The sequence below is a fragment of the Papaver somniferum genome, chromosome 11 (assembly GCF_003573695.1).
Source record: "Papaver somniferum cultivar HN1 chromosome 11, ASM357369v1, whole genome shotgun sequence".
Taxonomy (NCBI): Eukaryota; Viridiplantae; Streptophyta; class Magnoliopsida; order Ranunculales; family Papaveraceae; genus Papaver; species Papaver somniferum.
Genome location: NC_039368.1, coordinates 131,958,418 through 131,983,926, shown reverse-complemented (window position 1 = coordinate 131,983,926; position 25,509 = coordinate 131,958,418). Strand labels below are relative to the sequence as shown.

General features: G+C 37.5%; 1 protein-coding gene across 1 annotated transcript; it reads right to left on the bottom strand.

Moving 5' to 3' along the window:
- Nucleotides 1-22,110: 22,110 nt before the first annotated feature.
- Nucleotides 22,111-23,847, bottom strand: LOC113320228 (probable WRKY transcription factor 41). The gene is made up of 3 exons (XM_026568158.1): nucleotides 23,484-23,847; nucleotides 23,242-23,370; nucleotides 22,111-23,075 (listed from the first exon to the last, which is right to left on the bottom strand). Exons 1-3 carry the CDS (start codon nucleotides 23,768-23,770, stop codon nucleotides 22,424-22,426), a joined length of 1,068 nt encoding a protein of 355 aa, XP_026423943.1. The 5' UTR covers nucleotides 23,771-23,847; the 3' UTR covers nucleotides 22,111-22,423.
- Between the last annotated feature and the right edge of the window lie 1,662 nt (nucleotides 23,848-25,509).

Here is a 25,509-nt window from a genome sequence, read left to right as displayed (position 1 = left end):
GGGAAACAGGAACAACACCACATGATATGAGTCACCCCCATGAATTAGAGTTTTATTCTTGTAATAGCTCCGACCTTAGGATTGAAAATTATCCTAGATTGCAAAATCCCTATCATGATGATGATGATGATTATGATGTTATGTTAGAAGAACATGTCTATACTGAAAATGTTATGGAACCTTTGGGTTCAAATACATTAGGCTTCTCTGCCCCGACCTTAATGCATGATATTTCTTCTAGTATTCCATGTGATGTTTCCCCTGATTTGCCGATGCATGAGAATAAATCTGTTGATGATGTTGATAATTCTGATTGTGATCTTGCCAATTTGATTGATGATTGTGAGCATGATGTGACATGTGTAGATGAGTTAGAAGATTTTGATTTGATTGATAATGATATGCCTATTCTTCTACCTAAGTCACAATCTGATGGCCTTCCACCCAACCTAGATTTGGTTTGTAACAAAAATTTCAAACCAACTTTTCTGAAGATTCCCAATCTAGGATTGGAACTGTGTGCCTCCCAAGTCCTCTTGGACTATTTTGCTTCAAAATTTAACACTTTTAAAGAGCCACAGTTGGAATGCATTTCTTTGCCCATCCCGAAAAAACAGTCCATTATGAGTTAGACCTTTTGAATCCTGCACCCCTAAAATTGTTAGATTATGTGCTTAAAAGTAAACCTGTTGAAAAATTTTGGTTTAGGGGTGATTCATTCGGTTTTTCACTCTCACTCCCATTTAAGTCCAATTTTAGTGTTTTGAAACTTTCTATGTCTCTACACTTTTTCTTTTGGGTTGATCCTCAACTCTTTAGACTTTTGGTGTATGGTGAATTTTTTGTATATAATCCAGTAGATAAAATTTCTTAAAAACCCTTTTGTTCCTTTTGTATATATTTTGCTAATCCAATATGATCTCGGCTGAAATATGTTGGATTTTTACCTTGAATAACGGAGTTTTAATATTGCTTTCGCCGAAATCGGGTATTCTCTCTCCTTTTACTCTACTCAGCATGTCCCTTTCCATATGTTGCATTTTAATTCTTTCCATATTTTGAAACATTGAGGACAATGTTTAGTTTAGGTTTGGGGGTATAGAGCAGATACCATGATAATTTGCCATAATTGAAAACAAACTCCTTCTTCTTTTTGAAAAAATTGAAAAATTCCAAAAAAAATTGAAAAATCAAAATTCAAAAAAATTAAAAAATTGAAAAAAAACATAAAAATGGAGCTCATTTACCTTGAAATGTTGACTCTTGTGCAAATATGTAATTATTAGGAGTCTTAGTCTAGATATTTAGGCACCCTGATTCTAGCACAATTCACATAGTGATAAGAAATTTGCACGCGCACGATCTACCAATACATGTATGGCCTCGATCTTCAAGGTGTTTGATAGGAAGTTACGATTGCCAATCACTTTAGAATACTGAACGAAACTTGACTAGCTTGTTCTTTGGTTGGTTGGGATAGAAGGTGGAGGTTACATTAAGAAAGACAACCATTGAATTTAACTGGGTGCATCAAAAAGGGCTACCTCTTGCAAAGTGTCATGTAATTTTTGTTTCTTTTTGTTATGTATCAAAAGAGCTACCTTATGTAAAAATCAATTTCAAGTTCTTGATATTAAAAAAAAAAAAAAAAAAAAATCAAGTATTTTTCAATTTCATTCTCTCTTGTTCCAAAAATAAAAGAGAGTAGTCAATGAAACTAAGAGTCATGTAAAGAGTCATCTTTTGTGTTTTATTGTAATAAGCAAGGAAGGGTGTATGCCATTGATGTACAACGCGAGTAATTGTGAAATACCTCCAACTCATTCACAATTCTCGTAAAGTCCGGACAGCTAGCTAGATTTCGACCTTGGTTCTTAGCCTGAGAAACTATCTCTTGGTGATTAGTAGTCATAACTTCAGATCTTTCTTTACACATGTGTAGATACACTTTACACTCTTATCACATGTCCTTTTTTGTTATCAGTGCTAGGATTGTGCCTTTGATAGCTAGATTGACATCTCCATTTTGCTGTGAGCTTAAACTGTCTTGCACATGTCACATTTGATGGAATCTGAGCTTATATTTTGACCTAGAACTTTGTAGGTACGTTCTAAGCAAACCTTCACGAGACTTCACTCGTCCACTAGGGACACTTAGTGGTTTAAAAGGCTTAGTGCATACGCTAAATGCATTCGAGAGACCAACGACAGTGGTATAGTTAGGATTTCCTTAGTTTTGTTTTACTTGAGGACAAGTAAAATTCAGGTTTGGGGGTATTTGATGAGTGCCAAATATTGTATATATTTATCCCTTTTTGTTGGCATTTAACTCATCTTTTGTGCATTAATTCTACATTTTATCCCATATTCTGTATTTTCATTGTTTTCAAGAATAAATATTTTTATTAATTAATTTTGCATTTTTAGGTAATAAATAAAGTCTGGATGACTTGCGGAGCAAAAAGAGCAGAAAAGTAGTGAAAAGCCGGGAGAAATCACGCAAGGAAGCCGCGAAGAATGGTGCGCACAACCTCATTTTCTACACACAAAAACGCCTCCGTTCTCAGCCATCAGATCAGTTCTCAGAAGCATCCGATGGTCGCTCCTTCATAGAGCATCAAAATCTGAAGTCTCTGCCAAGCACCACAGGGCTGAAATTCCAAGCCTTCAGATTAGATGGTAGTTGAATCCAACGGTTGCTCCCTTGCTGTTCATCAAAGTTTGATATCTCCGCCTTACACTACAACACCTAACCTAATCTAGCACCGTTCGTTTCGTTGTATCCCTTCATCCGACGGTCGCTCCTCGCTTGCCTCCGCATCACCGTCCGATCTACCTACCAGCTCCACATCTCACGGCTTAGTCTCGCTAAACATCAAAAATCGCTGCACCCGCCTCACACCCGAGCAACCTAACCCTATACCCATCGCCAAACACTCCCCTCCTTCTTTCCATCGACTTCTTCCTTCCTTCTCCTCTGCAACTGCTCCACCACCAACTCCACAACTGCTCCACCGTACCACCATGTCCGCCACCACCACCAACTCTCCACTGTCACTACCAAATACCACATCATCACAACCACCCTATCTCTCTACCTATCTATTCCATCAAGCTCTCCCCTATTCTAATCCCTAGGTAAGAGACTGATGAGATAGATCGAGCTAGAGAAGCTAGAAAAGGCATGGGAATGGAGTAGGAGCAGAGAAGAAGCATGGGTCGACATTTTGAAGCTGTTTTGTCACGTCAATTAGGTGAAGTTTCAAACCCTAGAAAAATTAGGGTTTTTAAAATTAGGGTTCTGCTTACATTTTTTTTGTATAAATAGAAGAGATGGGTATGGTGTAGAGGGTGTTCTTGGGCTAGCCGAGATTCCCCCAAAATTGGGTTAGTTTAGGTTTAATTTCAGTTCTTAAATTTCAATTAGATTTCAATTTAGGGTTTCAATTTTAATTTCAAGTTCTGTTAAATTCTGTCACTTTTTATTGCAATTTGTGTTTTAATTTTAAGTTCCTGTTAATGTGCTTGTTTTAATTTCATGTTTTAATTTCCTGTTTTCATATCCTGTTTGTCTCCTGTTAAATGTGCTCCTGTTAAAATTGTTGCTCCTGTTTAATCATGTGTTCTGTTAATGTGTGTTGTTACTGTTAGATGTTGTTTACATGTGTCATGTTTAATGTTAATGCATGTTTAGTTCCATGTAATGTTAATATACCTGTTTTGTGATACATGTGAAGTGATAGAATGCTAGGCTAGAAACCTTTGAAGCACTGAATTGATTGAGTAATGGAAGAAATCAGTGCTCATAGCAAGCTGATTATCTTGCCATTCCATTTTTGTATGCTTAGGTTGCACTGATTTGATTGAGCATTGGGAGAAATTAGTGCTCATAGCAAGCTAATTCTCTTCCCTTTCTTTATGAATGCCTTAGCTTTGCTTTGTTACTTCTTCTCCACATCCCTGCCCTTGGCCTTAGGCCTTGGTTCATTTATCTTGTTCACACTGTTTTCTTCATTGTCATCTTTCTTTGCTGTCTAGTATTTCCATTGTTGTTGTTTACTGCATTGCCTTTGCTTTATTGCCTTGTTTTCCCACTGTTTTCTTCCTTGCTTGTGCTACTGCTGCTGTTGCTTCCCTTGCTGTTGCTGCAGCTGCCTTTTCTTTCCTCTGCTACTCAGTGCTTGTGCAGCTGCTTTCTTTGCACTGTTGCTGCTGTTTTCTCCAGCTTTGCTGCTGCAGTACTGCTGCTTTCCTTCTTCTTTGCCTTGTGCTGCTGCTGCTGCAACCCTGTTGCTGCTGCTGCTCCCCTTCCCCTGCTGCTGCTGCTGCTGCAACTGAGCTTGGCTCAGCTAAGAGTCATTACTAAAGCCCACTGTAATAGTTCACTTTCCAAGCAAAGGTCCAGTTCACAGTTACCAAGCCCAGGTTTGAACCTAAAGTTGAAGCCCAATTCAGTCAACTGTGGGCTTAATCCATAAGCCTAAACTCAAAAGCCCAAGACCAAACCAACTGAGTCCAAGGCTCAGTTCATCATTCAAAGGCCCAAATCCCATTTACACTTCAAAGACCAACTGAGCCCAAGCTCAGTTCATTTTATTGTTATCAAACCCATTAGTACTCTAAGCCCATTAGCAATTTAGAGCCCATTAGCAATTTAGAGCCCAAATAGCTAAACACAACAAAACACTCCCAATCTCTGTGGATCGACCCGTACTTGCACGAGCTACAACCGACGACCGTGCACTTGCGGTATTACTGTAGGCCCGCGTTTCATTGCGCTTAATTTTTATACACGTTCCCGGGCCCACCAAGTTTTTGGCGCCGCTGCCGGGGATTGGTGCTGTGTTTTTCTAGTAGTTTTATTAGCTATTTTTGCATTTCACTGCATAGCATTTGCATCTGCATCTGCTTCACTTCATTTGCTGTTGGACCTGCTGTTCTGAACCTGTTTTTCCTCTGCTGGGACGCCACCAAGGAAAAGAACCAAAGCCCAACTGGGTTTTTGCAACAATATCAGAGCAGCTGGGCTGTGCTTAAAAGGTAACCCATTTAAGAGAACCCGAATTGTGGGCTTCCAATTTTTTTAATTGTGGGCTTGTAATATTAAAGCCAATTTTTGGGCTTCTCTTATTTTCTGTTGGGTTTGTAATAATTTATTTGTGGGCTTGTTTGTTTAATTTGTGGGCTTGTTTAAATTCTTTCATTGGACTTGTATTTTGGACTCTGGGTTTAAACCCAGCTGAGCTTGTAACCGATTGTGGGCTTGTTTCCACTCAAGAGTGGACCTCGAAACCAAAGTTTTAAAACAAACGTCGGGCCTTAACCAGCTGGGCCAAATTAAACTTTCAAAATTAAAACTTAGTGTTTCGTGGGCCGCAGCCTTCCTCCCATTCCATTAGAGGACCAACAGTGGGCGTGCTCCCATTCAAAAACCAAATTTTATTTTCTTAAAAAAAAAAAAAAAAATTCTTTTGCTCCCAATTTTAAAACCAAATTTCTACTTTGCTCCCATTTTTAAACCAAATTTTCTTTTTCAAATATCTCCCGACAAAACCAAATTTTTCCCAAAAAGTCCAATCCCATTAAAAACCAAATTTTCTTGTAGATAATGTGTTAGTTAAAATTCCTTTAGTATATATTTTGTGCTCATCCATTGTGACTCCGAATATGTTGGAGTTTTGCCTTGGATAACGGAGTTTTAATTCTGCTTTCGCCGAAATCGGGTATTCTCTCTCCTTTTACTCTACTCAGCATGTCCCTTTCCATATGTTGTATTATAATTTTATTCATATTTTGAAACATTGAGGACAATGTTTAGTTTAGGTTTGGGGGTATAGAGTAGATACCACGATAATATGCCATAATTGAAAACAAAACTCCATCTTTTTGAAAAAATCGAAAAAAATTCAAAAAAATTAAAAAATTGAAAAAAATCATAAAAATGGAGCTCATTTACCTTGAAATGTTGACTCTTGTGCAAATATGTAATTATTAGGAGTCTTAGTCTAGATATTTAGGCACCCTGATTCTAGCACAATTCACATAGTGATAAGAAATTTGCACGCGCACGATCTACCAATACATGTATGGCCTCGATCTTCAAGGTGTTTGATAGGAAGTTACGATTGCCAATCACTTTAGAATACTGAACGAAACATGACTAGCTTGTTCTTTGGTTGGTTGGGATAGAAGGTGGAGGTTACATTAAGAAAGACAACCATCGAATTTAACTGGGTGCATCAAAAAGGGCTACCTCTTGCAAAGTGTCATGTAATTTTTTTGTTTCTTTTTGTTATGTATCAAAAGAGCTACCATATGTAAAAATCAATTTCAAGTTCTTGTTCAAAAAAAATAAAATAAAAAAAAATCAAGTATTTATCAATTCCATCATCTCTTGTTCCAAAAATAAAAAGAGAATAGTCAATGTAAATAAGAGTCATGTAAATAGTCATTTTGTTGTTTTTTGTAATAAGCAAGGAGGGTGTATGCCATTGATGTACAACGCGAGTAATTGTGAAATACCTCCAACTCATTCACAATTCTCGTAAAGTCCGGACAGCTAGCTAGATTTCGACCTTGGTTCTTAGCCTGAGAAACTATCTCTTGGTGATTAGTAGTCATAACATCCGATCTTTCTTTACACATGTGTAGATACACTTTACACTCTTATCACATGTCTTTATTTGTTATCAGTGCTAGGATTGTGCCTTCGATAGCTAGATTGACATCTCCATTTTGCTGTGAGCTTAACTGACTTGCACATGTCACATTTGATGGAATCTGAGCTTATATTTTGACCTAGAAATTTGTAGGTACGTTCTAAGCAAACCTTCACGAGACTTCAACTCGTCCACTAGGGACACTTAGTGGTTTAAAAGGCTTAGTGCATACGCTAAATGCATTCGAGAGACCAGCGACAGTGGTATAGGTAGGATTTCCTTAGTTTTGTTTTACTTGAGGACAAGTAAAATTCAGGTTTGGGGGTATTTGATGAGTGCCAAATATTGTATATATTTATCCCTTTTTGTTGGCATTTAACTCATCTTTTGTGCATTAATTCTACATTTTATCCCATATTCTGTATTTTCATTGTTTTCAAGAATAAATATTTTTCTTACTTAATTTTATATTTTTAGGTAATAAATAAAGTCTGGATGACTTGCGGAGCGGAAAAGAGTTGAAGAGTAGTGAAAAGCCGGAAGAAATTACGCAAGGAAGCCGCAAAGAATGGTGCGCACGTCCAAAAAGCTAGGAATGGGCTCAAGAAGGAAGAATTGTTCTTAAAGAAGATATGGGCTTGGCATACCCAAGGCCCAAAACCCTTACCCAAACCCATTTTCTATATCCATACCCGCCTCCATTCTCAGCCGTTAGATTGGATCCAACTCATCATCCTACGGTCGCTCATTCATAGAGCATCAAAATCTGAAGTCCCTGCAAAACACCATAGTGCCTAAATTCCAAGCCTTCAGATTGGATCACATTTAGATCCTACGGTCGCTTCTTTTCCTGCGCATCAAATCTCGATACTTCCGCTTAACACTACAGTACCTAACATCATCTAACACCGTTGACTTCGTTGTGTTTCAAAATCCAACGGTTGCATCGATTCATCTCTCATCTCACCGTTAGATCTACCAACCATCTTCGCATCCCGCAGCTCAGAGTCACAGAACATCAAAATTTGATGAAGCCGCTCAACACCCGAGTACCCAATACCTATACCCCATCGCCAAACACCCCCTTCTCCCAAAAACATCGAGTTCTTCTCCTCCACTCCGTCTGCAGAGAGCTGCTCTGCAACTCCATCACCTCCACCAGCTACACCTCGCTGAACCACACCACCCTTCCATCGCCACTTCCTCCACTGTCACCAAACACCACCTACACGCTGTAGCTACCTCCCCTACCTCTATAGCCATCTAACTCATTGATTTTTCACCACTGAAACCCTAGGTGATAAATCAATAAATTAGGTGAGGCTATAAGACGCAATTGAAGACATGGAGAGGAGCAAAAGAATAAGATAAAGCATGGGTCGAAGAAAAATTCAGAGAATTAGGTGAGATTTCTCAACTTCCAAAAAACCCTAATTTCTTAATTTTTTGGGATATTTATAGAAAACCCTAATTTTCTGTTAGGAAGGCATGGAGGAGCTAGAATAGGGATGTGGGTTCGAATTAGACCCATTACATTAGGTAAAATCATATACCTAATTTTACTGTTCAATTGGGTAAATTTGGGAATTGGGTGTAAGAACCCTGAAATGTAAATTGGGTATAAAAAGGGGACTGTGGGTGTGATGTGAGCTTATGCTGGACTAGCCAGTGTCCAGAACTTTGTTCTGTTAATGTTCAATTTCAGTTTCAAATCAATTCCTGTTAATGTGTGTTGTTAATGTTTAAATGTTCATGTATTGTTCTGTTGCCATCTATCTTGTTTGTTTTGTCTGATGTTTAGGATATTTGATCTCATGCAATGTTTTAATTATGTTTAATTTTAATGTCATGTTAGTGCCATGTTAGTTCACTGTAAATGTTTAATGTTATGTTTAGTTCACTGTTAGGTTTAATTCACTGTCAAGAAGTGGAATGCTAGGTTAGAGCTTTGAAGCTTTGGATTGATTGAGCATTGGGGAGAAACTAGTTCTCACTAGTGAATGTGAGCAAACTAGTTCTCTTCCCACTCTAGTTGTATGCCTAGGCTCACCTTCACCATTTCACCTTCACCATTTCACCTTCACTGTTATGTGCTTCCCATGTTATGTTATTGTGTTTAAATTCATGTTTTGTTCACTGTTAGTGGTAGAAGTTTAGCTTTGAGGCACTGTGTTGATTGAGCAGTGGGGAGAAACTAGTGCTCACTAGTGACTGTGAGCAAACTAGTTCTCTTCCCACTCTAGTAGTATGCCTAGGCTCTCTTGTTTTGTCACCACTGTTAGCTTCTCATCTCCCCTGCCCTTGGCTTAGGCCCTGGTTTACTTCCTTTGTTCTCTGCTTGTAGTTGCAGTGTTCTGTCACCTTTTCATAATGCTTTTGTGCTGTTGCTTTTGCCCTGTGTTGCTTCCATTGTAAATTTTCTCCATTGTCTTTGCTTCACTGCCATCTCTTCTTTCTTCCTTGCCTTGTTCTGCTGCCTTGTCTCCCCCTGCTGCTGTTTTCTCCTTGCCTTGCAACCCTGCTGCTGCTGCTTTCCTTCCACTGCTGCTGCTGCTTTCCTTCCACTGCTGCTGCTGCTGCTGCTGCAACTGAGCTTGGCTCACAGCAATCCAAAAGCCCAAGCTCAGTTCTCAGTTCAAGACCAAGCCCAGGTTTGAAACAAAAGTTGAAGCCCACTGTCCATTGTTTGTACAAACTGAAGCCCAGTTCATTAAGGCTCACAGCCCAGTTCATTAAGGCTCACAGCCCAGTTCATTAAGGCCCAGCCACAGTTTAGGTTAAGGCTCAAAGCCCAATTCAGTCAACTGTTGGCTTAATCAAAAGCCTAATTCAAAGACCAAAGCCCAATTCACAGTTCATCATTCAAAGGCCCAAAGCCTAGTGCACTTCAAGACCAACTGAGCCTAAGCTCAGTTCATTTCATTGTTAAAAACAAAACCCATTAGGCCCAATTTACTCAAAGGGTATTCAAAGCCCAACAATAGCAATTTAGAACCCAAAATAGCTAGAAACTCCAAACACACCCAGTCTTTGTGGATCGACCCGTACTTGCACGAGCTACAACCGACGACCGTGCACTTGCGGTATTACTGTAGGCCCGCCGTTTTTATTACGCTTCAATTTTATACGCTTTCCCGGGTCCACCAACCACCCACCCATCTCTTACTCCCCATACTCGATCACCAAATAGTTGAGGAGGAACCCCCTGCTGATCTTGATTCCCACCAGTAGATGTTGCCTCTCCACCTCCACCACCACCAATTTCACCTCCAGTACCACTGCCACCACCAATTTCTAACACTGTTACGAAACACATGCCTCCCCTCATTTCCCCCTGGAGCAGTCCCCTCTTCACACCAACAACATCCTGAAAAATTGGTGGAATAAAAAACCCACTAACAACTTTCTCATCATATTTGAAACAAACCATTACTGCAATCATTACTATGAGAAGAGAATAAGAATTTTTGTGAGTTTGCATGTCAAAGAAACTTACCTGGTAAGATGGAAGATTAAATCTAGGCCTCTTCACAACTTGGTCATGCCTAGGAGAAATCTGATCATACATCTGCTCCATCTTTGCTCTTTGATTGTAGCGCAAATTAGCCCAGTGCCAATTGAATTTGCGAGTGTAGTTCATAGCCTCTCTTCCATTGGGGAAAGGGATACCACATGGCAGACCCGAAATGGGTATATGAGGATTGTAGCAGTCCAGAGTATGTTCCATAAATATCTTTGGGGTTTCCCCTACTATATCTCCCGCGCAATACAACACTCGTGGCATTTTTTGAGAATTTCTCTGAATCTAAAAACTAATCTTGTCTGTGGTTCTGATCGGAATAAACTGAATAAGAAACTGCAAGGATTTCTCTTTCTCTCACTTATAATATGGATGGGAAGAGCAACAGTCTCCTCATCACAGCCGTTAATCGTTTCTTTCGCCTATTTTATCACTAAGAAAATTGATTCTAGAGATTTGGGTCAGTTGCAAATGGGTATTGGCAAGTCTACTGGCTATATGATTTGGTACTGCACCTATAATAAACTCCCATTGGCTCATGCGGTGTGGCTTCAAACACTTGGCAGTAGCAAACCTTTCACTACTTCGGGTCGGGTCTCGGGTAAGTCTCAAAATACTTTGAATTCGGTTTCCTACCCATATGAAGATCCATACGTAGATAGAAAGGCCTTGCTGATCTACAACGACCAGAGATACACACCATACTCAACAAAAGATAGCCACTATGTGTTGGGTCACTACCAACTTTATGCAAGTACAAGAAACGTTACAAATCAGTTCAAAGGCATAGATTCAGATAGAGGATTCAACCGCAATTAGAATCTTCTGTACAACAATTATCACAGACAGTGCTACAAAGCTTACCATCTGACTCAAGGAAACAAATATCACCAAATAGGAGACCAATATTCTTAAGACGTTTTTACACTTCTAGTCAAAAGAGAGTCGCACCACATTTCAACATCACCAAATCTATCACAGGTAATGTACAAACTATTAGACATCAAGCACCATTAGACATCCAGCGCGAGTCCCCATTGCCACATGGGAAAGATGTACGACACCAATCAGCTAACAGAAATCATACATGTTATCTCAACATCAGCACTATCAAGTTACAACAAAACTATACAGGATCCAATGACTTCCTCAATCAAACAAAAGTTGATAGAAAACAAAACTATGAACCCGTGAATAATTTTCAAATTAAAGCCTGCACTCTTTTCCCCCTTTTTATCAGCTCTCATACTCACCCTTCACAAATTAGTGAACATTACTCAAACTTCATTCTTCTCTGCAAAACTGAATACTACCTCATTATGGCCTCTTCCTCAAACACACCTTCGCCTAGAATTGATAACCTAGTAAAGAAAATGAACACTGCTCTTACTATCCCTAAAGTTTCCATTAATTCTGAAAATATCAGAATCAACAACCCCTTGACTGGAAATGGTGTTTCATTGGAAAGCTCTGTAGCAACGTCTGCTTCCAAACCACAAAGGTCAGCTCTTTCATTAATTCTCACTGGGAACTTCAAAGTAGAGTGGAAATGGACCATTGAAACAGGAGAAGAAACTACTACATCCTCAGACTCACCCATGAAGAAGACTATTCAACTCTGAGAAATGGGGGAACAAGAGGAGTTTTTGACAAGCTTATGGTCTTAGTTGGTGTTCCTGTAGGAGGTCCTTATTTGATAGATGAAGAACAATTCAAAAAGGTGATGATCTGGTTACTCATTAAAAGAATACCAACTCACATCATACCAGACATTCAAGGAATCTTCAGACCAATTGGAGTCTACCAAACTGCTAAGAAAGCCTATGGAAGGGACAAATTTGAAAAGAATCTGGAGGTAAAACTTACAATTGATGTTACCAGAGCCCTTAAATTTGGTATTGAAGCTTTTGAAACCACCACTACTTCACACTGGCTCGCTTTTACTTATGCTCTCTGAAAAAGTGGGGGTACAACAACCACACCCAATATTTCGCTTAGCAATTTGTATGGACAAACTCCAATATACTTTCAAGATAATCAACTAGACTCAATCTTAATAAAGTATATCAAAGATTTAAATCTCTCTTTCTTGATTCAATTCTTTCTCAAGAAAATAGAAATCTGCGAGTCTAACTGAATACAAGAGAAATCACATGAATGGTACCAAAGACCAATGTTCAAGTATCAATCAATTTCAATCAACAACCAAAGGTCGGATTTCCAATTGATTGATTCAAACGCACAACCTGTGATATTTCAATTATATAACAAAATATAATGCGGAATAAAAATAACACAGACACCAGAATTTTGTTAACGAGGAAACCGCAAATGCAGAAAAACCCCGGGACCTAGTCCAGATTGAACACACACTGTATTAAGTCACTACAGACCTAGTCCAGATTGTAGTGATATTTCATTACAAACTAACTTCGGTCTGGACTATAGTTGAGCCCGAATCAATCTCACAATGATCCAAGGTACAGTTATTCTCCTACGTCTCTGATCCCAGTAGGATACTACGCACTTGATTCCCTTAGATGATCTCACCCACAACTAAGAGTTGCTACGACCCAAATTCGAAAACTTTAATAAACAAATCTGTATCACACATAAAAGTCTACAAGAATAGATAACTCTGTCTCCCACAGAAACACCTACAAGTTTTTGTTCCGTCTTTTGATAAATCAAGGTGAACAGGAACCAATTGATAAACCAGACTTATATTCCCGAAGAACAACCTAGTATTATCAATCACCTCACAATAATCTTAATCGACGCGGTGAAAGAAGATATTGAGGAATCACAAACAATGAGATGTAGATGTTTGTGATTACTTTTATATCTTGCCTATCGGAGATATAAATCTCAAGCCAATCGTTACGAGTGTACTCAAAACGATAGAAGATGCAAGATCAGATTACACAACTACGAGAGAGTAGTATCGGTATGGCTTCACAATCCCAATGAAATCTTTAAGTCGTTAACCTGGTTTACAAGAAGAAACCTAAGGTTACAGGAGAATCGACTCTAGCTAATACAACTATTATCGCACATGAGGTGTGGGGATTAGGTTTCCCAGTTGCTAGAGTTCTCCCTTATATAGTCTTTCAAATCAGGGTTTGAAATCAATGTTAGCTTGGTAACAAAGCATTCAATATTCACCGTTATATGAAAACCTGATTATATTCAAGCTAATATCTTTCAACCGTTGGATCGAAAACTTAGCTTGTTACACACAAATGAAATACACAATTTTAGGTTTGTGTATCCGTACCCAAACATGTACATTTGTTGGTTCAACAATAGTTAACCAAATGGTTAGCCATATGAGCACTTTCATATCAACCATATTCTTCTTCACCATAACTAGTTCAAATGACTCAAATGAACTAGTTAGAGAGTTGTTCAATTACAAGGAAATCTTATGTAACTACATAAGACACAATCAAAGCAAACACGATTTGATTCACTCGAATCGGTTGATGAACTTTATAGCCACGGTTTCCATTTAGCATTCCTTAGTTAATATAAATAAGTTCACAAACAATCGTCTTTAGATATAACCAGCTTAAGTTCGCAGACTTGGTTGGCGGACTTAAGTTCCCAGAAGGAGTTCTCAAACTCCAGCAGATATTCTCGGTTCGAGAACTTCCGTCAGTTCGCAGTCTGGGTTCGCAGACTGAGTTCGCGGACTGAGTTCACGGCTCTTGTTCCGGTTCTCTTGATCAACAAAGTTCGCAAAATTCGGTTCAAGGAAAAATGACTTATACATATATTTGTTTCCACATAATGCTTATATCCAACATTGGTTATATGATCTAAACTCTCATTTCAATGATTGAAACATTCTTAGAGGACGTTATATAGTTGTTATTCACAAACCATTTTTCGTCAATGTAATTTTCAAAGTGATTGAAACATATCATGACTTTCGTCACTAGCTAAAGATGAACTTTGCCAAAGCGAAATCTTACCAAAACATATTTCGAGAAATAGATAGGCGAGATAAACTCGGCTCGAAATAGCAAATGTGTATAATCAAAGTCTATATAGCAAAACGACTTTTGTCTCAAGATAGGAGATAGAGTAGATAGACTTTTGAGTGATAGATAAGTTCAAGTCTCCACATACCTTTTAGTCGATGAAGTTCCACCAGTTCCTTGAGTAGTCCTTCGTCTTATATGATGATTTCCATGGAGTTCTTGAGCTCAACTACACTTTTTATCCTAGTCCGAGACTTAGCTATAGTAGACTAGAAATCAAGACTTATAGTTTTGATCACTAACATTGACAAACATGCTTGAGATAGCAACACATGCGAGTTCGACCGAGCAATGCTCTAACACTCTCAATGGGATAAAATTTTGTAAAGTCTGCAGAATCTTAGATCACGCAAGTCCCCCTTGTCCCACACCACCAAACCACTCTCAATCACATTACAACAACTTCCCAATACCACAACTAGCTCCCCCACCAAGAACGCAACAACAAAAGTTGTGCAAGCTGGAAAGAACATCATCTACGGGCCATACTGTGATGCTAATGATGCAGCTGAATTTGAGATAAAAATGAAATTAGCAAAAAAGTTGAAGCTTGAAAAGCTATTGCTGTGAATACCAATATTCTGCGGAGCACGTGTCACAATCTCAGTGGTCGCATACAAGATAACTGTGTATCCCTCGCTATACAGAGGAATCCAAGTGACAGAGGATACCTTCGTAGATCTATTTTATCTCGTCTCAAAAAAGGATGCCTCGGCGGCTAATATGAAAGAACTAAAAGCCTAGTCTATGGGGAGGCAGCTGGTGAAGGTACAGAGGTAGATGACATATCTAATCAACATTAAATGTACAATTCTCTTATCTACACGCTTAATCAAAGCACGTGGATAGAGATGATGTGGCGAAACTAGATTGGCAGAGGCTAGCGGTGAACGAAGGAACAATCTCTACTGAGGTTGGGATGTTCCCGAAGGAACGTGGGTCAGCTGAGGTGGCAGAGTTCGACTGGAGAAAGCATGCGGCAAACGAAGGTACCATCTGTACGAAAGGTATATCAGGAAACGATGGACCCGAAGGCAGCAAAGATATACCTGAAGCAAAAGGGATTATAAATACCAAGCCTCACCAACAAACTAAGGGCATTCAATTCCTAGGAGTGGAAGATCTAGTCTTAAGCTTATACCTCTTCAATGTTTATAACTTAAGTAATAACTTCGACTTAAGTTCTATTTATTACTTTGGGAAGCATTTAAGATCTTTTGTAACCACTACAAATTAACACAAACAAATCACTCATTACCCCGTGGATGTAGACGAAAGTCGAACCACGTAATATCTTGTGTCTCATGATAACTTAGTAACATTTACTTTACATTACTGTTATTTGTTATTATTGTGATCTTAGATATCTTTTATTACTTAGCATCATCAATTCAACTGAGGCATCGTTACTACTTAGTATCTGATTCTCCGAACTGTATACATTACGTAGACTACGAAAAAACGAGTAGTCACAATTGCAAAGCTTGCCTCATCTTCAAAAGAGACAGTTATTCTTGGTGCTCAACCAGAAACACCCTTGGAAGTTTTTTCACCCCACCCAGATGTTTTAGCATGCCAAATTAAGAACAAAAAACTGGAGCTAACCAAGAAAGTTGCTGGAAACTACAGGAAAAACTCCCAAGGATGAAAACTGCTACAAGATTCAAAAATTCTAGTACCTCAAACACTTACAATCAACATATAGTTGATCTCGTTAGTATCTTTCCAATATCCCCTCCACCAAAAACCTTCCCCTTCAACACCTTGCCAACCCTAGCACAAATTAAGGAAAGAATGGAGGCTGAACAGGCAAAAAAGAAAAGAGAAGCATGGAAGGCAAAGCAAAAAAAACACACGTGTTTGAACAATATACTTCACCAAATCTCCTGGATTCTATGATGGAGACCAAAATAAAGAAACCTCTCCAAGACGAGAATTGTATTGACACCAACTCCTTTGATTCTGACTGCCTCAAAAGATTCAAAGAACATGATAACACTTATGTAGTGCCTTTGGACTCCAACAACAATTTGGTGTCTAATGGTGACTTGGGAATTTTTTTCAGCTGCTGATATGGTAACCTTACACCACCTGCATCTATCATTACTTATGCTCAGGTTGTTCCTATATTTGATTTTACTTGCAATCTATGACACCATTACTAGAAGACTATCTTCAAAATATCCTACTGTGTCCTATTTTTTTGCAATTCTTTACCACTTTGGCATGGAATTGTCAAGGTCTGGGAACAAAGGATGCTAAAAGATACCTTAATGATATGTTTAATAAGCTAAACCCTGGCATTATTTTTTATCTCTGAAACTAAACAAAAATAAGAAAAGCTCAAGAGATTTATGAATGAGATCAATGTCCAAAATTATTGGTTTGTTAACCCAGGAGGTGCTAGTGGCACTGCTGGAGGCTTGGCCTTGATATGGAAGAATAATCTCAACATTGAGATTCGTGATTTCTCACTCAATCACATAAATGCTATAGTCAAGCCTGCCAGTGACACTCCTTGGTTATACACTGGTTACTATGGTAGCCCCTATGATATAGACAATAAACTCAATTCTTGGAAAATGCTGGAAAATACTGCTGCCAGTAACAACTTACCTTGGTTGGTTATTGAAGACCTAAATATTATTCTACATGACACTGACAAATTCAGTGTCCACCCTATTGATACTAATGAAGCTGCTAAATTTAGCAACAAAATTCTTGAGTTGGATCTAGTGGATTTGGGCTCCACTGGCTTCCCATTCACATGGTCAAATAAAAGAGATGGGCCATAACCTTACTGAACAAATATTGGATAGAGGACTGGCAACAGATAGTTGGCTTCTCTTATACCCCAATACTTTCATATCCAATATGCTTGTTATTGGATCTGATCACTATCACATTCTTCTTAATTCCAATCTTTCCTGGAAAAGTGGTAAAATTCCTTTCAAGTTCTTTGGTCCATGGTTAGATCATAAGGACTGCAAGGAAATTATATATGAGTGCTGAAGGAAGGATCTCACTGGCTCTAGTGCTTTTCTTATAGCAAGAAAACTTAAAGATATTAAGCTCCACCTCAGAAAGTGGAACAAGGAAGTCTATGGTAACAATAAGACTAACATTGAAAAATCCAAGCAACGTCTCCTCTGGTTACAAAACAACTACTTCAGAGCTGATAGAAGTCAAGCTGTTAAATTAGCCAGACAACATCTCAGGGATTGGCAGGATATTGAAGAAAATTTTTGGAAGACTAAAAGCAGAGATCAATTCATAAAGCTTGGAGATCAAAACACAAGCTACTTCCACAGAGATACTAAGTGCAGAACAAGAAGAAACAAGATTGATGCCATCCAAAACAGTCAAGGAAAATGGATTATTGATTACCAAGAACTAAAACATTGTTTCACCCAACATTTCTCCAAAATGGCTACTGCAGAAAACACACTCATCAAAGCTCCAAGACCTGATGGCTTCCCTCCAAATTTCTTCCAAGCTAACTGGGATATAATTGAAGAAGAAATTGTCAATATGGTGCAACACTTCTTCATGTCTGGCCATATGATAAAATAAATGAATGCAACATTCATCTCTCTCATTCCTAAAGTGGAAAATCCTACGCCACCAAGTTAATTTAGACCTATCAGCCTCTGTAATACTACCTATAAAATCATTTCCAAACTCATAGCCCAGAAAATGAAACCCCATCTCAACAAAATAATAGCCCCTTACCAATCTTCTTTCATACCTGAGAGGCAAATTTCTGACAATATTGCTATTGCTTCTGAACTTATACACTCTATGATATCCAAAAGACATGCTAAAGGTGAGAATGGGAGTATGGGTATAAAGATTGACATGGCAAAAGCTTTTGACAGAGTTGATTGGAAATTCCTCAATACTATTATGACAAAGATGGGTTTCAATGATCAATGATGCCAAAAAATAATGCAATGCATCACCACCACTACTTCAGATATTCTTATAAATGGCTCTCCAGACTTTTTCTTCAACCCCTCAAGAGGATTAAGACAGGTAGATTCTTTATCCCCATATCTCTTTTATTTCTGCATGGAAGCTCTTTCTAGAACTCTAATTCATGTTTAGGATTTGTGTATCATTACTGGAATAAAAATATGTGGAGGTGCTCATTCCATTAATAATCTTCTCTTTGCCGATGATTGTATGGTTTTCTGCAAGCTAACAAAGTAGAAGCTCACAATCTCATGGACATCCTCAACATTTTTGGTGAAACCTCTGTACAACCCATCAACTTCAACAAATCTGGAGTGTTCTTCAGCAAAAATACTGATCCTAATCTCATCCCTATCATCAGCAACATTGTCGGAGTTCAAGTTCTGCAATTGGATGATAAATATCTAGGTTCTCCTCTATTTACTCACGGAAGCTAAATCAAGTCCTTCAAACCAGGGGTGGATAAGCTAAAACTAAGATTATCCAGTTGGAAAAATGTGCCACTAGACCCTGCTGGCAGGGAAGTTCTAATCAAAACTGTTACTTCAACAGCTAGTATCTACCAAATGAATTGCTTCAGAATTCCTAAACAAACTTGTCAGGATTTAAACAAGCTTCAAAGAGACTTCTTCTGGGGCAAAAATCTGGAAAATCCAACAGGATATTATCCAAAGGCTTGGACTGCAATATGCAAACCAAAGGATATGGGTGGATTAGGGTTCATGAACATGGAACTCTTCAACAGTTATATGATCACAAAAATTGGCTGGAGACTTGAACAAGACAAAGACTCACTCTGGTATCAACTAATGGATGACAAGTATCTTCTGGGAAGAAATGTTCTAAACATGGATACAAAAGCAAAAACTGGAGATTCCCGGATCTGGAAAGGAGTTCTTGAAGGAATACAGAACATACAACAACACTGTGACTGAAAGATCAACAATGGAATGATAATCAAAATTTGGGAGGACTACTGGTTACCAAACTCTACAGCTAAGCTTCTCAAACCCAATCACTATCCACAACAAATAGAATTGCTGACACATCTCATGCATCCAGATGGGAATTGGAACTCTCAACTTATCCATCATATATTCAATAAAAAAAATTCTCAAGCCATTCTGTCTCTGAATACTCATCCATGGGAAGAAGACACAATCCAATGGAACTTAAATGAAACTGGAAAGTTCTATGCCAAAGCCTTATATAAGGCAAAGATAGAGTATTTGTACAGAAATGATACCCTAACAAGAAATTGATAGGCTATCTGGAGTTTGAGCACTGCTCCAGCTATCAAGATATTTATCTGGAAATGTGCACATGAAATCCTACCCATCAATGCAAAGACTGCAAGCATTCTGCATTACATTGACCCTATTTGTCAAGTTTGCAGTAGTGGGGAGGAAACCATGACATATCTCTTCCTAAATTTCCCTGCAACAACTGAAGTTTGGAATGAAATTATTGGAACTTCTCATGGCAAGTTTGATAACACCACAAACTTTATGGATAGGTTTAACTCCTGGTTTTCACCTAGAGCTACACCTGGAAAAACTATCATATATGATATTACTTGTTGGCATATTTGGAAGGCTAGATGTGATCCAGTGTTTAATCACATAAAACCTAATGCCAAACACACTTCTCGGTGTATCCAGCAATACTTATGTGATTATAACAGAGTGCACAACTTGCCAACACATGCACTGAATGATCTTTCCCCCAATATTGGAGAGTCTGACACTGAGGCAGACACCATAATTCCATATGATCTAAACCACAATACTCCACATGAATTTGGCTTCATTATCAGGAAATGTACTATGCAGGATTCTGAGAATTTCAAATACTTTTCTGCACTAACTATTTTGGATGCTGCAGGAAACAACATCGATAACAGAGGATACTCAGGCCACTTTGGAGAATGGGGAGCAACATGACGTGCATATCTAGCATTCAGCTGGGCCAAGGAAACGCAACACCTGAACATTGAAGTGCAAGCTGAATCAAAGAAAATTCTGTTAAGGTTCCATTATCTATACCATCAGGCTATCAAAGGAAGATTCGACCTCAGTCACTATGATCTCTCAAGAAGCAATGTTGAAGACAATAGCTCAAGAATCAAACCTATCTCTTTTGTGTTAACTAGTCTTAAAATTATCCATAAACTTCAAAATTTGGATACTTTTAATAGAACTATCTTATGTAAGAACAATGAAAGCGGGCTTAGCACAAGCACTGCTAATACTTTGTATGGCCCTTAGTCCTTTGTCTAAGGTTTTTTTATCAAAAAAAAAAAGGATTCATATGTAAGAAAGATTGCAATATTTCTATCATCAAAAAAAGTAAACATTGAAAAAGACATGGTTGGAAAAATATATTGCATTCTCAAGTTTTTGATTTTAGTAGTCAAGGGAAGAATTTCCCTTTCCATGTAAAAGGAAAACACAAACCATGAGACATTTCCATTTTCATGTGTATTTTATCTCAGCCCGCCACGAGGATTTTTTATGTTTGTTCTAAAACGTCCAACTCAACATGTAAAAGAGAGAAGAAATGAAGATGAAAGTCACAATCAACCAGACAAAATTAGAATCTTCCAACCTTGTTCCTATGTCAGTACTAGCTAGATCCTCTGCAATCAATCACTTCCTTCCCACTTGGTCATTTTTTGTCTAGAAACGATTAAAATGTTGAACAATGACGTCAATGAGATGTACGTCACTTACTCGTTTGCTCACTCCATTCATTGTACCATTACAATTGCTTTTCACTCGTCTAATTTTTAGAGCATGCTTTCAAGTCAACTATCTATGTTTCTTGGAAGAAAGTTAGTAATGCAGTGACATCTCGTTTCTATTTTATGTACGTACGGATGTACCTATCTATTTGTCAGCAGTCAGTTTAGGAAAATTTTAATTATCCGAATGAGCGTTTGATCAATTTAAAGCTCTTTGCTGAATTCTCTGGTGTGTGAAAATTTTAAGTTTTACCGGAACTTTCAACTATCTATGTACCAAATGAAATGTAAGGGCAAACGGAGATACTTAACAAGATTATGATTCCACTTATCCACGCAATGATGTGCTTTCACAATTATTAAGTTGGGAGCTTTAACAATTTTAAAAGCAAACACAGATACTTATGCCCGTTGGTGCATTATGCACTAATGTGGGAAATCCGAAAGAGAGAAGTAGCAACCGCGAATAAATAACAAAGAGATAAGTTAAGTATGGAAACTATCCCGTCTCACAATGTGAGTTTGGTTAAGGAGGACGCAACTGGACGTTATCATGGGGTAATTTTTGAAGTAGTAGTATGGGAGATTGCTCTGATCCTTCTGGATCCTCTTTCGTTAAAAAACAAAAGCAAATCGACACAATCTTGCCAACAAGGGAAATGGAAATGGTGGCACAAGTTGCCTGCATTGAATTACTATACCAACACTTGAAAGCCTCTTTTCAAAAGTCTAAAAGTAATATTTCGTCCACCATAAAAGTAATTAGAAATCTTATAGCAACTTCATTTGCTTTTGAATTTTGTCCCACTTCAAAGTAAAATTTTCTCATCGAAATATTAGAACACAAACTTACTTTCATCCTTCCATCCTTTCCCTTTTAAATTATCAAGTATTTTCCCAAATAAAGGTTAAAACAAAATAAAAACAATCCTTTGAATTTTCTTTGATCAATATTTATTTTTCATGCACTGGTTATTGGCAAGACTTTCTGATTTCTGCTTAAGTTTAGCACATATATTAATTAGCTTAATCGAATAATATATACGAGTTTAATTTTGTGCACACTCTTTAACAACCGGTAATTATACAATGAGCTAATAATGTTAAATTTATACCAATTTCAAATTACTTCACCAATTACATGAAAATATCTAATTAATACTCTTCGAAGAAAATGCATAACATTGAACTCGTGTTTGTAGAACACACTATTATATTTGGATTCAGATTGGTAATATGTGCCTCCTAACATGTGTGTATCTTCTTGGTTTCACTTACAAAAGACAGAATATATATGCCAAGAGCTCTTACAATTACCATGCATGTCTAATTATAAATGTTTACCTCTTTTTTTATTTTCATTGTATGAGAAAACATTGGTAAACTTACTCTTATATGATTCTAAAACTCTACGTGAACAAAAATAAAACTAGTGACAGTGATGATGGACAGCACGATCACACAAAATAGTCTTATGATACTAACATGATTCTGGGAAATCCCAATCCCAAGGAGAGCCTTGAATCGGATGATCATTGTTAGCGGATGATGTTGCAATTGGAGCTAATAGTGAAATAATCATTTGATCAAGTTCTTCAAGGCCAAGGGGATCATCATTAGTTTGTAGTAACTCCCCTTCACAATGGTAACCTCCAAAATCGTGTATTTTATTGTTGGATCCTGCAGTTGTGGGAGTACTTATGTGTGTAGTAGTAGGAGAACAGATTTCCATTTTAGTTGAAGTAGATACGAAATGATTTTCTCTAGTTTCTAAGCCACCATTGCGAATATTGGCCGAGAGTAATGAAGTAGTAGAATAGATAGAAAAGGAAGGATAGCACTCAAGCTTGTTGTCTTTTTTGTTTGCAGTTTGAACACTAGATTCTTGAAAGTTTATATACGTTTCTTCTAATGTTTTATCTTCCCTTTGTTCTTGATAAATTTGGCGATGACCATGACTATGTTCTTGTTTATTTGGTGTATATTGCCCCGAAAGTAGTTCTGATATCTCAGTGCAGCTGTGGTTTCCAATATACGTGACATTGAAAATAGACGAGTTTAGATCGGATCGTTGAACTTGTTTCATCGCTAAGCAATTTTGACTGGTACGGTAACTACACTTGTAATAAGCTCTGCAAATTTAACATCAAGTAATTAACCGGTTCTAGTTAAAGAATGATCCAAGAATATTAAATTTTCTTCTATAAAAATAAGCTGACACAATTTCATGAGTTCTCGTCTAGCTCATGGTTCTTGTTCATTATGCAAGGTGTAATGATTAACAACTTTCTAGCTCACCTGGGGTATTTGGCTCCAAGAATCTCTTTCTGCCCATATTTTCGCCATCCATAGCCATCATCTAGGGGTCCTTGTAACCCCGCTTGTTCACAACCACGTACTTGGTGTGTCCATCTTACTAACCCTTTCCTACATTTGATATGAGTGGTAAACATGTATAAGATCAATGAAATCTATAAACATGATTTTTTTTTTTTTTTTCTTTCGATATGCTATTACACAGAGTTCGTTAGTACTTATACCTCTTTCTTGAACCTTCTTGGAAAAAATCAGAAGAGCAATTGCTAAAAAGGCTTCCTCCGGACTGACCCATGGAAGAGTTGGGAGTAGTAGTTTCATTTTCCGTCTTTATTTGATTCAGTATCGAAAGAGAATTCTCAAATATAGATAAGATTTTGGTTACTAAGACGTTACCAGAAAAAGAAGAAGGATTAAGGTGAGTTTGAAGTTCCATTACTAGCTCTCTTGCTTGAATTATTTCTTTGATAAGCCAAGGCGCCTTTTGATCCATGTTGATGTTCTCAACCATTTCTAGTCAGAAGTGTGTATCTGTGTTTGTGAGAGAGATTTGGAAAAAACCTTAAATGGTGATGAAGAGGAGCTAGGAAGAAGGGAAAGATTTTTGTAGTTGATTGGAAATGAATTTAGGGTATATATATATATATATATATATATATATGTGATTAATGCACATAAAGTTAGATATAATTAAAGGAGCTTTAGTTTGATCGTAGTTTGTTGACTTTATTTGTTAATGGAGATCACTCGTTATTGGATAGCATAAAAAAGAGACAATGAGATGAAGACAATGAAGTTGATGGATATAGTGACTCATGGTTTGAGATGGAAAAAAAAAATAGATTTGTTTTCTTGAAAAAGGTCGTTGTTACATGTAAAAGAAGGAATAAAATGGAAAGAAATTAACAATCTTCTTCATCCTTGTTCCTTCCACGAATATGGTCACTCACTCAGTCTTGTGTATCCACTGGAGATCAGTAGAAGATACACTACAGCTTTTTCACTTGCCCATTTCAGCTAGAGAGTGAAAGCGTGTAAATGATGCCATGCAAGTGTATGTCATTTTGTCAATTAGAAAATGTTCATTACTCGTTTTGTTTACGTCATTTTGGGGTAACCCTAGCTTGACTGTTAAACCACATGTTGAATTCCTATTTCCAGGATGAAGAAAAATGATATAATCTTATCTTGCAATGTAGGAATATTCAATTTGCTATATGAACTATTTTTTTTTTGATGCCAAAGAAAATGTATTAAAACAAATAAATATCTGATAAGAGATATCTCTCAATGATGCTAGGTGGCTCAGTATGCCACTCCCTGATAATACCATTCATCCTGTCATATTTTGTTAATTTGTCAGCAGGTTTATTACATTTTCTAGATACAAATTTACATTCCCATCGTGGGATGTTTTTTAAACTATCAATAACATCTAAAAGAATGTCTTCATTCTCCCCTGCAACAGTGCTACAAGAATTTTTTTTCTATTTATTTTAAATATTTGGCCGAAAAACCGATCTTAAAAGATACGTGGCTTTTACAATCAACAAAAAAATCCACGGCAGGATGACTATTTGAAATCTTTGTGAAAATCTGCTTTTCGGATTTAGAAGTGGTGGTAAGTAGATAAAAATTGATGAACTTCCCAACAAAGAAAGAAAATTACTTCCTCAAATCAAGTTCTTTGGGTGATTTTTTGATAAAACTTGGAAATTTCTTGGGTAGTACTAGTAGACATACCTTTTTCTCTACTTTTCTCCACCACCATACAGTACTTTTCTTGAATTTTTCTTGGTTTATAGAATGTTTCTCTACATTTTATTTACTCTTACCGGTTTTTCCAGTTGAGTAAAATTTCAGTCAACCACATATTCGGAGTCATTTCAATGAATAGTCGTACTTTGATAACTTTTGAAAATCTTTTCTATTGTCGACTTTGAATTTAATCAAAAAAAAAAGTTTTCTTTTCCCTTGAAACGATAATTTACTTCCAAGTTCCAAACAGCCAAAGCAAACCCACTGGGAACAAAAAGGACTCGCTGAATATATCAAAAGAGCTCAAGTCATGGTTCATAAAATGTAGGATCAGAATTTCGCAATGACAATGTTTCAGCGATCGATGACACAGCATAACAGCGTCGCAGAACAGTTTCAGAAATGATAGAATAAATGACGTCATCTAAGGTCACGAGAAAGATGTGATAGGCTTGCGAAGATTAGAGAGTTTGTGAAATTAACATCTGTAAG

Coding starts and splice junctions, on each gene's coding strand:
- LOC113320228 (XM_026568158.1), bottom strand. CDS start 23,770: ATGGTTGAGAACATCAACATGGATCAAAAGGCGCCTTGGCTTATCAAA. Junction 23,371..23,483: donor CAAGAAGGTTCAAGAAAGAG/GTATAAGTACTA, acceptor TATCAAATGTAG/GAAAGGGTTAGTAAGATGGA. Junction 23,076..23,241: donor CTTGGAGCCAAATACCCCAG/GTGAGCTAGAAA, acceptor TTAAATTTGCAG/AGCTTATTACAAGTGTAGTT.